Source organism: Equus caballus, chromosome 9, assembly GCF_041296265.1.
Source record: "Equus caballus isolate H_3958 breed thoroughbred chromosome 9, TB-T2T, whole genome shotgun sequence".
Classification (NCBI taxonomy): Eukaryota; Metazoa; Chordata; class Mammalia; order Perissodactyla; family Equidae; genus Equus; species Equus caballus.
The window spans coordinates 13,361,864-13,374,803 of NC_091692.1; the positions used below are offsets into that span (position 1 = coordinate 13,361,864).

General features: G+C 38.1%; 1 protein-coding gene across 6 annotated transcripts in view; it reads right to left on the reverse strand.

The window, feature by feature from the left end:
* Positions 1 to 5,141: 5,141 nt before the first annotated feature.
* The window catches only part of TERF1 (telomeric repeat binding factor 1), a 36,774-nt gene continuing 28,975 nt past the window's right edge, over positions 5,142 to 12,940 (reverse strand). For all 6 annotated transcript variants that reach the window (XM_001492421.7, XM_001492463.7, XM_070222177.1 and 3 more), the window contains one exon: positions 5,142 to 6,403. In XM_001492421.7, the coding sequence (XP_001492471.2) occupies positions 6,227 to 6,403 (177 nt within the window). In that variant the 3' untranslated portion in view covers positions 5,142 to 6,226. The remainder of the gene's footprint in view (positions 6,404 to 12,940) is intronic.

Consider the following 12,940-nt stretch of genomic DNA (forward strand, 5'->3'; position numbering starts at 1 on the left):
CTCAGAGCCAATCTTCCTCACACAAAAAAGAGGATCATTCAAAGAGATCCAACATCTGGATAATGGGAGTTCCAGAAGGAGCGTGCCAAGAAACTAGGAGGAGAATTTTAGCAAAGAACTAATACAATGATATTTTTCAGAACTTAGCACACAGATTTCTGAAGTCACTGAGTGCTTGGCTCAATAGTTACAAAAAAAAAAAAAGAAGATATATCAAAGCACATGAAATTCTAGATCATTGGATATATAGAAGAAGCTAAAAGCTTGGAGAGAGAAAAAGTAGGCCACGTGCAAAGGATCAGTAATCAGGATGGTGACAGACTACCTAAAGCAACATGTGACACTAAGGACAACAGAGTAACGCCTTTGAAATTCTGAGAAAAAACTGATACAAATATGCTGGAACAACTGGGGAGGAGAAGCGTATGCATGGGTGCCCTGTGTGTGTTTGGGGGGGGAGGGGAGCAGGCAGGAGACCTAAAACCTCATCCTATGGGGGGGCAATAATACAGTCCCTCAAACTGGAAAATAACAAACAGCAGTATGAGCATATTTTTAATAAATATAAAAATCAGTACGTGAGAAAAAAGCTGAAAGAGTTGAGGAAGGTCACCCCTAGGGAGCCCTGAAGGATGGTGGAAGAGAAGAGTGTTTCCTTTTTTTTTTTTTTTAAGATTTTATTTTTTTCCCTTTTTTCTACCCAAAGCCCCCCAGTACATAGTTGTATATTCTTCGTTGTGGGTCCTTCTAGTTGTGGCATGTGGGATGCTGCCTCAGTGTGGCTTGATGAGCAGTGCCATGTCCACGCCCAGGATTCGAACCAACGAAACCCTGGGCCGCCTGCAGCGGAGCGCGCGAACTTAACCACTCGGCCACGGGGCCAGCCCCCAAGAGTGTTTCCATTTTAAGCCATGTAGAACTATTTTACTTTTAAAACTATGAACATTTTGTATTACTTCATAAAGAAGGTGTAGTATATACGTATACAATAGAATGCTACTCAGCCTTAGAAAAAGATGAAATCTTGTCATTTGCGACAACATGGATGGACCAATAATGGAGAGTATTATGCTAAATGAAATAAGTCAGACGGAGAAAGCCAAATACTGTATGATTTCACTCATAAGTGAAAGATAAACTCACAGATACAGAAAAGAGATTGGTGGTTATGAGATGGGGAGGTGGGTGGGGGAAGGGCAGAGGATTGAAGGGGCACATATGTATGGTGACGGATGGCAACTAGACTTGGTGGTGAATACCACGTAGACTATACAGAATTCGAAATATAATGATGTACACCTGAAATATAATAAAAATAACAAGCTTGATTCCTCATCTATGACATGTAATTAATAATACCATTCTGCCTCAGGGTTTTACAAGAATTAAATGAGATAATCCATGCAAATCAAAGCACTTACAAATTTAGAAAGATGAAGACAGACATGAGCTCCTCAAGGACTCAAGTGGGAAGGGAAAACACTCTTCAAATAATTCTCTTGTAAATAATGTAAGAACACTGGAAAATTATTAGTCTTTTCCTCTGAGAGCTGTATATCTTACAAACTATCATATTTCCTGTGTCAAATGGTCTTCTATTTTTGTTCTTTCAACACGGTATAGATTTAAATGGAGACTTACTTTATTGTTAAAGCATTTTTGACTTATGATGGTGTGTGTGGGGAGGTGGGGCTAAGTTTCAAAAAACAGCCCCTTCTGTGCCAGTTATCAATTTATTGGCTCTCAGCTCCAAATCCCCCTTTCTTTGCCCTGCTTTGTGATAATGGGGCTGGACTCTGTAAACATCTCTTGCATGATAACAATTAAGTTTTATAAGGCCTCGGCGTAACTGCGGAGTGAGAGCGACAGGAAGACCATTCCCTTCCAGTTCTGGCCCTCCATCATCATTACCCAGCCTGGGAGCGACCTGGATGAGTTCCAGCTGCGCCTTCTAGCCACCTCCCCACGCTCTCCACACCATCCAGGAATGGGGGACTGCTGTTCCAGACCAGCACCGCCTGCACCCTCTGGCCAGTTTCCTCACCAGCAGGCTGTGTTCCACCATTTGGCAGAGGAAAGCGGGGCTGTTTCACAGTCCTTAGTTCCTTTATTGTCCTCTCTTCCTCAGCAAATGAGGAAGAATGCAAAGGCCGCCCCCAGATTGAGGTGCGGTATAATTAAACATGGACGCCAACAGACTATATTCTTAGAGGAAGACTGAACCGCAAGAGAATCCCAAACTCTCTCCCTTCTCCCTAAAGGACTGCGGGAGCATTGCTTTGGGCCTAACTCTAAGAGGTTGTCGCCAGTCAGCCATCCTGTGGATTTGCAGCCCAAATTCTCATCACCAGGCTGGTCTTTAGAAACACCAAGCTGTTAGTTTGAAAGTGGTTCCAAACTTGGAAACTTCCAAACCTAGAAGAATAAAAGAGAGAATTAAAAGAAGCTCCTAGATTTGGAAGTAACTTAACCGCCTAGAACATATTTTAAAGGAAGAAAACAAAAATCTAGAATTCAAAGTCAAGGGTCAGCAAATTACAGCCTGCAGGCTAAATCTTGCCCCCTGTTTTTGTAAATGTAGTTTTACTGGAACACAGCCACACTAGCTCATTTACGTGTTTATGTCTGTGGCTAATTCCAAGGAGAGCTCATAGACACCATGAGGCCCACAAAACCTGGAATATTTCATTTGGCCCTTTACAGAGTTTGTCAATCCCCTGACTTAGACCATTGACATTTAATATAATTAATGACATGGTTGGATTCAGGTGTACCATTTTTGTTTTGTTTCTCCCTGTGGTTTTGTTTTTGCTTCCCCTTTTCCCTCCTTTTGCTTTCTTTTGAACTATTTGATTAATTTTTAATATTCCATTTGAATTTACCTATTGGCTGTATATCAGTATTCTTTTAAATGGTTGCTCTAGGGGTTATAATATTATACCTAACTTTTCAATTTAAGAGTTAATGTTATTTCTCATATTACACTTTATGTAAATTGGAAAAGCTTTGCAGCCATAACCTGGAAACAGCTCTGAGACCGAATATAAAAAGGGACAATGGGGAAAAATATGACAACAAACTCTGACCCACGTCTGCAGCAAAGTCTGGGATGCCAAACCACAACTCTTCAGCAAGCCACCCAGAATGGTCAGGACTTGGTTGACGACTGCCAACATCTGTATTTTTTGTCCCCATCTCCAACTCAGGACCAATCAGAGAAAGCCAAATATGTCCCCCCAAACAATCATGTAAGATGCTGCTGCTAGTTGGCCAGCCTCCAACTTCCTTATGCCAACAACCTCCAATCCGAGCCTGCCTGAAGCCTTCTCTGTGTTTTTCACTCTGAAGCTTTCCCACTGTAAACCTCTGCCTGCCCGAGTGCCTGCCAGACGCAGGTGATGGTGGCCGACTCCCTTGCTGCGGCAAGCTCTGAATAAGCAGCCTATTTGTTCTCAGTTTTGAGTGTGGTCTTCATTTATTTCCACAACTCAAATCCTCAACAGCATAATGGATAAGTAATTGTGATATAGTTATATAGCCTATTATTATGGAAATGTACATGAGTCAGAGCTTGAATATGTTGAGTGAAAGAAAAAATGGCAAAGAATACATAGAATACTTAATTTCCTTAAATGCCTCAAGAAGAAAAACAAAACAAAAGATAGTCTCCTGGCCTTAGCAGATCAGCTGTGAGTTGGGGCCCTCCCTCAATGCTTAGCCAGGCCGCTCACAACTCTGCCTTAGCCTTCACCTCCTACATACGTGAAGCCCAAAGATCATTCAGAGGCAGAGGCCTAGGGTCCACCCAGGTCTTTTCTGAGACTGTGTCCAGTCCTGGGCACGTGCATGGCCTTCTGGATCCTGTGGTTTACTCCAGTCTTTGAAAGCCTTTACTCTCCATGTATCTTCCTCCCCAGGCTTTTCAAAAAGGTCTGTGTTGTTCGCTCTGTCTGCCGTTGCTGACCCCAGGAAGCTGTAGGTAATGTTTTAAAACCCTGAGAGTTCAGAGGCGGCAAAACAAAGGAAAACCTCTGAATTGAACCCCAGGGAACTTCCAAACAGGTTAAAACACAATCACAATTCTGTGACAATAAGAATTGCCCACTCTTGCTCCATCGATGCACTAAGAATGCATACCACTGTCCCCACAAATGGGGTAAGCAAAAACACCAAAATCCTTTTACCAGCACTTAGTAGCCTCTTTATTAAGCACTCCCAGTTGTTTTAAGTTTTTATTAGATTGCAGAGTTTCAAAAAGTTGATTCTAAGTTTTTGCCAGCTTAATAGTTGCTTCAGTAGAAGGAAGAATCTTTGGAGCTCCCTACTTTGCCATTTTCGGTGATGTCCCTCTCTATGTAACATTTTTAAATGATTAAATTTTTAAAATGGAGGACAGATCAGTGGTTGCCAAGGGTTGGAGGAACGACACAAGAGGGAGGTGAGTGGCAATAGGAGGAATCCTCATTGTGTTGAAGCTGTTCACTATCTTGCATGTGGTGGTGGATACATGAACCTACACAGGTGATAAATTGTTTAGAACTAAACACACCACACACACAGTACAAGTAGAAGTAAAACTGCGGAAATCTGAATAAGGTTGGTGGATCGTATCAATATCAATATCCTGATGGTGATATACTTTAGTTTTACAAATTAATATTGGGGGAAGCTGGAATAAGCGTACAAGGGACCTCTATTATTTCTCACTGCACATGAATCTACAATTATGTCAAAAACTTCAATTAAAAAAAGTAATTCAGAAGATTCAGATTTAAGAAGAAGTTTTAGGAATACATCACAGAATTTATTTTGCTTTTTTTTCTAATGTATACACAAATTATATGATAAAAATCTACATTTAAATAAATCTAAGACAGCTCTTGTAATAAGTAAAATAAAATTATAAATAAGAAAGCACCATACTATAGTATAATCTTTTTTAGTGGCACATAAAGTAACTGAGCATCTTACAGTTAATGGCAACTTAGATTTGACGATTTCTCATATTTGGAAGGAGGAGGTCGACTTACAGGTCCACTGAGGCTGTGCTGCCAGCTTTGACAATAACCATCACGATGCCTGCAATAAACAGTGACAGTAACTAGTGGTGTGACAGGATAGACTGAGTCAGGAAGCAGACAGTAATTACCAGCATTTCTGTTTATTATATGTATACGACAACACATTCAGGAACAATGTGAAAGTAATGTATAAAAACTTTAATAAGAAATGAAATACAGATGACAAAATACTACTTTACATTTTATGCAATTCAGTATTTTCGCTCGCTTGTTAAATAAAGCACATGTAACTTGACATGCTAAATAATTCTATCAGTTTTTGACTAAATACTCTAAAGAATAAAGATGTTGGTGAAAACTCAAAATTGTCTAGTAAGGTGTGTATGACTTTGTTTATTTAGTATTCATCATAGATGTCAAAATGATCGTGATTAATACCAATTTAAGCATTTACAGAATATCATTTAGGCCCAATATTGATAGAATAAATAAAAATATCAGAGAAATTGATATTTATGGCACCAGGTTATAAAGAAGCTTTATTTAAATCCATCTTTGTTAAGGTTTTAACACTGGAACAAAAGTCAAATGTACCTAAATGAGACATGAAGGTATTTTCTTGGTAAAAGTACAAATTTTGTCCTACAGTATTACTAGTTTAAAGTTTCTTCCTTTATATGAAACTACTGAAAGGAAAATTTAACTATGTTATAACTCACAGATTACTTTGTGCATTTATCATTCTATAAACAAATGTCTCAGTAATTCATATATTAAGGCCATAAATCAAGTCATCACCTGTCAAAGGCCTATTATTATTCACTGATTTAGAAACTTCACTTCTATGTGTGTGTTACCGAGTTGAAGCCAACCTAGAGACACAGGTTAGGAGAAATATATTTTTTCTCTTACCACATTTTCACTTTTTTATTGGAACAGGATTTGGGGATAGGGGTATTGAAAGCACCAGGGTTCAACAAATTTATATTTCATCCAAGTTAAAAGATCCTTAAAGAAAAGAAAAATGGCATATAATCTTACTCTTATAGCACAAATCCTCATGTTAATGAAATGACTGTGTCATGGAAAAATATTGTAATGCTTTAAACAAAAATTTTAAGGTACACCAGTGACCACCAAGTTTCAAAAAAAATGCAGTGATCAAAATATTTAACTGTCCTTTTATCAAGCTTTTACAAACACACTCAGTCTTCACTGTCTGAGCATATCAGTTTCAGCTTCTTCATAGTCCTCCATCTGTCTTTTAACATGACGCTCGTCCGGTTGTTGAATTTATAATGTAAGAGTATTTTAGACCAGTTTCCCTCGCCATATTTCCTCACACCAGACCTCAGATTCTTGTCTTCTTCCCAAAGCCATGCCTTTTGATAAAAAGTAGGACAGTTATTCACAGAAACAATTCTTTCTTTTTTTTAATTGAGGTATAATCAACATATTGTATTAGTTTCAGGTATATTACATAAATGATTTGATATTTGTATATATTACAAAATGATCACCACAGTAAGTCTAGTTAACATCCATCAAAAGTAGATAAAAAGTAGAACAGGTATTCACAGAAACAATTCTTTAAAGAACATATCTACTATAAATGCAACTGGTTTTTGTCAAAATAATGTTATAGTTTCTTAATATTGGAGCTGCAAAAATTTCTGAATACATTTCTTAGATTTCTGCAGATCTCCTGTTTACCATGATAAGATTTTTAAGGGTCCTCACTATCACTGTTCCTCTCACATGAATAACTATGGCTCAGCTGCCCAAGATCAGACGGCTACAAAATGACAGAGCTAATCACCAAGCCAATTTGTCTGACTGTAAGTCCACACTGTCTCTTAAGATGCTTTTCTATAATTGTTAATAGATTAGTATTTATTCATTCTACATATTTTCTAAATAGAACTTATGAATATTAATTTAATACTTCATTAATGAACTCAGTGAAAACCTTGTTCTGTCTATGTTAGGCAAAGTATAGACACACGTAAAACTCCAATCTTCTCTAAAATACGTTTTTGAAAACACAACTAACACAAACTAATTAAAAATAACTATTTAGTTTTTGGAGAAAATTACTGAAAATTTTTAAAAATCAAATTCAGTATCATACATCAACACAATTACTGATACTTGGCGTTTGCTACAGGAGACCAATCTGCTGACACATGGAAGGAGCAACAAGAACAGCTGAGTGATTATTTTCTGTGTCTAGACTATGACTGATTTCCCCAGCTGACTTCCACATTTTCTTTACAAATCCATTCATCACCAGTCACAAAAAGACAAACACCGTATGATTTCACATTTATGAGGTACCTAGAGTAGTCAAACTCATAGAAACAGAAAGTGGAACGGTGGTTACCAGGGGACGGGGAGGGGAAATGAGAACCCATTTAATGGGTAGAGCGTTTCAGCTTCACAAGATGAAAAGGTCCCATAGATCGGCTGCTCAACAATGTGAATGGACTTAATGCCACTGAATCGTACACTTCACAAAGATTAAGATGATAAATTTTATGTTCTGTGTGTTTTATTACAAAGAATTAAATTTTTTAAAAAAAATGAGCAAAGGACTTGAACAGACATTTCTCCAAAGAAGTTATACAAATGGCCAATAAACACATGAAAAGGTGCTCAACATCATGAATCATTAGGGAAATGCAAATCAGAACCACAAGAACATACACCTCACATCCACTAGGATGTCTACTGTCAAAAAAACAGAACAATAAGTGTTGGTGAGGATGTGGAGAAACTGGAACTCTTATGTACTGTTGGTGGGAATGAAAAATTATGTGGCCACTGTGGATAATAGCATGGTGGTTCCTCAAAATACTAAAAATAAAATTACCATGTGATTCAGCAATTGTACTTGTGGGGTATATACCCAAAAGGATTGAAAGCAGGGACTTGAAGAGAAATTTGTATACTCACGTTGATAGCAGTATTATTCACAATAGCCAAAAGGTGGAAGCAACCCAAGTGTCCATTGATGGATGATCAATGGATAAACAAAATGTGGTATATAAACACAATGAGATATTATGCAGCCTTAAAAAGGAAGGAAATTCCCACGCATACTACAACATGGATGAACCCTGAGGATATTATGCTAAGTGAAATAAGCCAGACACAAAAGAACAAATATTACATGACTCCACTTAAATAACTAAAATAGTCAAATCCAGAGATAGAAAGTAGAATGATGGTTGCCAGAGGCTTGGGGGAGGGGCAAATGGGGAGTTACTGTTTAATGAGTAGAGTTTTAGTTCTGCAAGATGAAAAGAGGTCTGTCAATGGTTGGTGGTAATGTTAGCACAACAATATGAATGTTTAATGCCACTGAACTATATATACACTTTAAAATACTTAAGACGGTAAATTTTGTTATGTGTATGTTGCTACAATTAAAGGAAAAAATCCAGCTCATTTGTCTGATGCCGTATTAAAAAGAACTCAAGGTGTCTTGAAGACAAACATGAGATGAAAACTATCTTGTGTATGGCTCAGTGCCACGAAACCGGCAGTGACCATAATTAACCCCTTGTAGAGGTCTGTCTGAGCTGCCCCCTATCAGCAACAGTGCTGCCTACAAGTGCATGGCTGCGCAATCCACAGACAGAGACTGCCTCCGCCCACGCTGACGGGCCCAGCCCACTCCCTCGCCTGTCACCACTAGTACAAAGCACACTGGTTGTCACTATGTGACATAAAACCAAAAGAGATGTAAATTTTGCATGTGTAGGGTGAGGAGTTTAAAGGGATAGACCACCTGATTAAAAGTACTTCAGCAGGGGCCGGCCTGTGGCCAAGTGGTTAGGTTCACACGCTCTGCTTTAGCGGTCCAGGGTTTCACCTGTTCCAATCCTGGGCGCAGACATGGCACCACTCATCAGGCCATGCTGAGGCAGCATCCCACATGCCACAACTAGAAGAACCCACAACTAAAAATACACAACTATGTACTGGGGGGCTTTGGAGAGAAAAAGGAAAAAAAATAAAATCTTTAAAAAAAAAAGTACTTCAGCAGTGGGTTATTAACCTTTGGGGTCACATAAATCTTTGAGAATGTGATGAAAGCTATGGATCCACTTCATAGAGAAGTGAAGATGAATACAATTTTACACGAAATTTCTGGGGCCACTTAGACACCTCTTAAAAAAACCTATTGATTTTATGGTCCCCAAGTTAAGATTTTTTGTTGTGTAAGAAGTTGCCACATATTCATTCAACTTTAAAAAGTAGTCTTTGGTTTATGCAAATTTCATATACACAGCACTGTTTTCTTGTTTTAATCTGAGCAATGTTACTTTTAACAGAAAGCACAGATGACGTCTGATACAATACAAAAGCCCATTTCTCTCAATAAATAACTAATATTCTCAGCTTGAATCCTATTTAGGTTCCTGGGTGCAATGTGTTTAAGCAGTACTTGCCAGTGAATCACAAACCGCAGGGTTGGCAGACTACTGCCAGAATCCAGCCCCAGACTGTACAGCCCAGGAGCCAACAATGGTTTTTACATTTTAAAAACTTCTTTTTAAAAAAGAAAAAGAGAAGAAGATATGACAGAAATGTATATGGCCCATGAAGCCTAAAATATTCACTGCCTGGCCCTTTACAGAAAAAGGTGGCCAACCTCTGACCTAGAAGCAAGTTATAATTTTGTCAGTAGGTTAACTGAAAACCACAGCGTTTAACATTATTTTTTTTCTTCTATTGAAAAAGATAATCTTTAACTTGATAAATTGTTACTATGTGATTATGCCCTATTTTGTTTGATCTGAATGTTTTTACAGTCTTTGCTTAACTTCATCTATGATTTAAAGGTGCAAGAGTCTTCAAAAACATCATATGGAATAAGTGATCAGATACAAATAACTACAATCTTTAGAGGTCAGAGTTTAAAGAGGCCAACTTCTACTTTCTATAGATGGAGTTGAATGAGTGACACAACGGGCTTATCACTGTCAGATCAGAAATAAAACACAGGGCAGTACTAATTTCATAAGTCTGCTCTGTGACTTATAAAATGAAGAAATGAAGAGTTATATGTTTGACTTATTGTACTAGATTCCATTCATGACACATCACTAACAAAGAGTTTTAAGAGGATATGTTTCAGGACATAAACAAAAATTGTGTCCTGTGTGCTATTCTTTTGTTTTTTGCTTTTCTTGAAAAATTAAAAATAAAATCAATAAAAAATCATTAACAATCCTAGCCATAACCATAACCCAAAAAGATACAAAGAGCACATAACAAATTAAAATGCACTTTTTTTCTTTCTTAAGGCTAAAAAGTTTGTATGACTTATATTTGAAAATTGTATATCATTTCTAATGCCTTTTAGAGGCAAAACAATGCTTTATAATGCCTTGAAAATGATACCATGTATAATAAAAAAATACTGTTATAGTAATGCCCATTATATACCATCTATGGAAAAAAAGTCTTGGTTGTTGAAAGGCATTTACTTTTCTTCTTGATTAGAATAAATTTACAAAAGGAAGGCTTTTTTTTAACTTGTCATGAGCAAGCAGAAATACCTTTGTCTGTTTAACAAACAGAGGAAGGAGGAAGCGTCCAGTCAGTCACAGGCTACTGCAAAAAAACTTTTAAGAACTAAAATCTCAACACAAAATAAGATAAAATTTGTTGCTCCTCTGAAATAAGCTGTCCCACCAAAAAGCCAACAGGGGAAAGCCAAAAAAAACCCAGACAGTTGTGATATCCACAGAATTAATTTCTGGCATAGTAAACAGTGACAGGCAATATCACCTATATTCTATTCTTTACATTATGTAGTCGATTTCCCACATTTTGTGTCAAATACAAAAAAAGAGAGAGAGGAACTGTTTCCTTGATATATATCTATAGACAGCAACTACAATCCCATTTTGAATTGTTGCCAGAAGGACTACAGGGGAAGATTAATTAAAAGTATGAGGCAGAGACTTCTAGTTTTTGGACTACCACATAAAGAGCTTGGAAATATCACTCTAGTCCTCACTACAAGAAAAAAGCTGAACAAACTGAAAGTCAACAACTCTTCTTAGATCCACCAGAGAATTACTGTCACAGGGCAAACTGCTGCCTTGGAAATGAGAAAGACAGCAAGGTGGACACAGAGAATCACAGGTTCTGGGAGCAGAAGCTCACATCTGGAGCCAGGACTGGGAGGAACACTCAACTGTGACGGACGGACTGATGGAGGCTCACTATGGATAAGCTTGAGTTAAAGAACTCCATATATATATATATATATATATATAAAAAGACCCACAACTAGAAGGACCTGCAACTAAGATATACAACTGTGGACATGGTTTAGGGAGATAAAGCAGAAAAAGAAAGAAAGAAAGAAAGAAAGAACTCCAGGGACCCAGCCTCAGTGGGGCCCACAAACTTTTGTGAGTTTGACCTCAAAAAGCACCATCAGGTTCTCAGGGTGAAGATGGGAGAAAACCCCATCCTGTTTCTAGCAGGGGGATGGGAAATGTAGCCATTTTGAAATGCATCCAGAGCATTCCGTTCTCATTAACAAACGCCTGCCCTCAAGAGAAACTAATTTTGCCAGTGTCTAACTGACCTGTGGAAACATCCCACTCCAGACCCCTCTAGCCCCCCTGTCCCACCAAATAGGGGGAAATCAAAGCTGAGAAGTATGAAGGTCTTAGCCCAGGACATAGGCTCACTAAGAGAATGAGAGGACCACAGAACTACAGCCTGCTTCCTCTCCCCCTCCCCCATCTTACCACCACGCTATTTGGGCTCCTATATAACAATTGCCTCAGATCAAAGAGCTGCCTCAGACTCTTACTAAGAAGGAGTCTCTAGGGAAACCCAAAGACAACAAGGTTAGACAAAAACAAGGAAATTTTAGCTTCTGACACCTACAGCTACTGCAACAGTAAACAAAGCCTAACTCCTAGCAGACAGACATAAAACTTCACACTAAAGGCCAAATTTCCCTCACTTCCTTTTACCTGACACATCATGTCTGGCTATGAACAAAAACTATAAGGTACACTACTAAAAGGCAAAAACACAATCTAAAGGGACAAAGCAGCAACAGGCTCAGCTATGGTGGAGATTTTGGAATTATCAGACCAGGAATTTAAAATAACTATGATTAATATGCCAAGGGCTTTAATGGAAAAAGTAGACAATATGTAAAAACAGGTTGGTAAATGTAAGCAGAGATGTAAACCTTAAGAATCAAAAGAAAATGCTAGAAATCAACAAGACAGTAACAGAAAGAAGAATGCCTTTGATGGTTCATCAGCAGACTAGACATAGATAAAAAAAGAAATCAGTGAGCTTTAAGATATGTTAACAGAAACTTCCCAAACTGAAAAGCAAAGAGAAAAAAGAATTATAAAAAGAGAAAAGAATAGCCAAGAACTGTGGAACAAGTACAAAAGGTGTAACATACATGTAATGGGACACCAGAAAAAGAAAAAGAGAAGGAATAGAAGAAAGATTTGAAGTAATAGTGGCTGAGAATTTTCCAAAATTAATGACAGACACCAAAACAGATACAGGAAGCTCAGAACACAAAATAGTATAAATCCCAAAGAACTACACTTTGACATATCACATTCAAAGTGCAAAACATCAAAGATAAAAAATGAGTATGACTTTTGGTTGCATACAGTGGTATACAGTCAGCATTTACTCATTCTCCTTTGAGAATTCACCCAACAGTAACAAGGAAAAAGGGGCCAGCCCCATAGCCAAGTGGTTAAGTTCACGTGCTCCACTTCAGGGGCCCAGGGTTCACAGGTTTGGATCCTGGGTGTGGACATGGCACTGCTCATCAAGCCATGCTGAGGTGGCGTCCCACATAGCAGAGCCAGAAGGACCTACAACTAGAATACACAACTATGTACTGG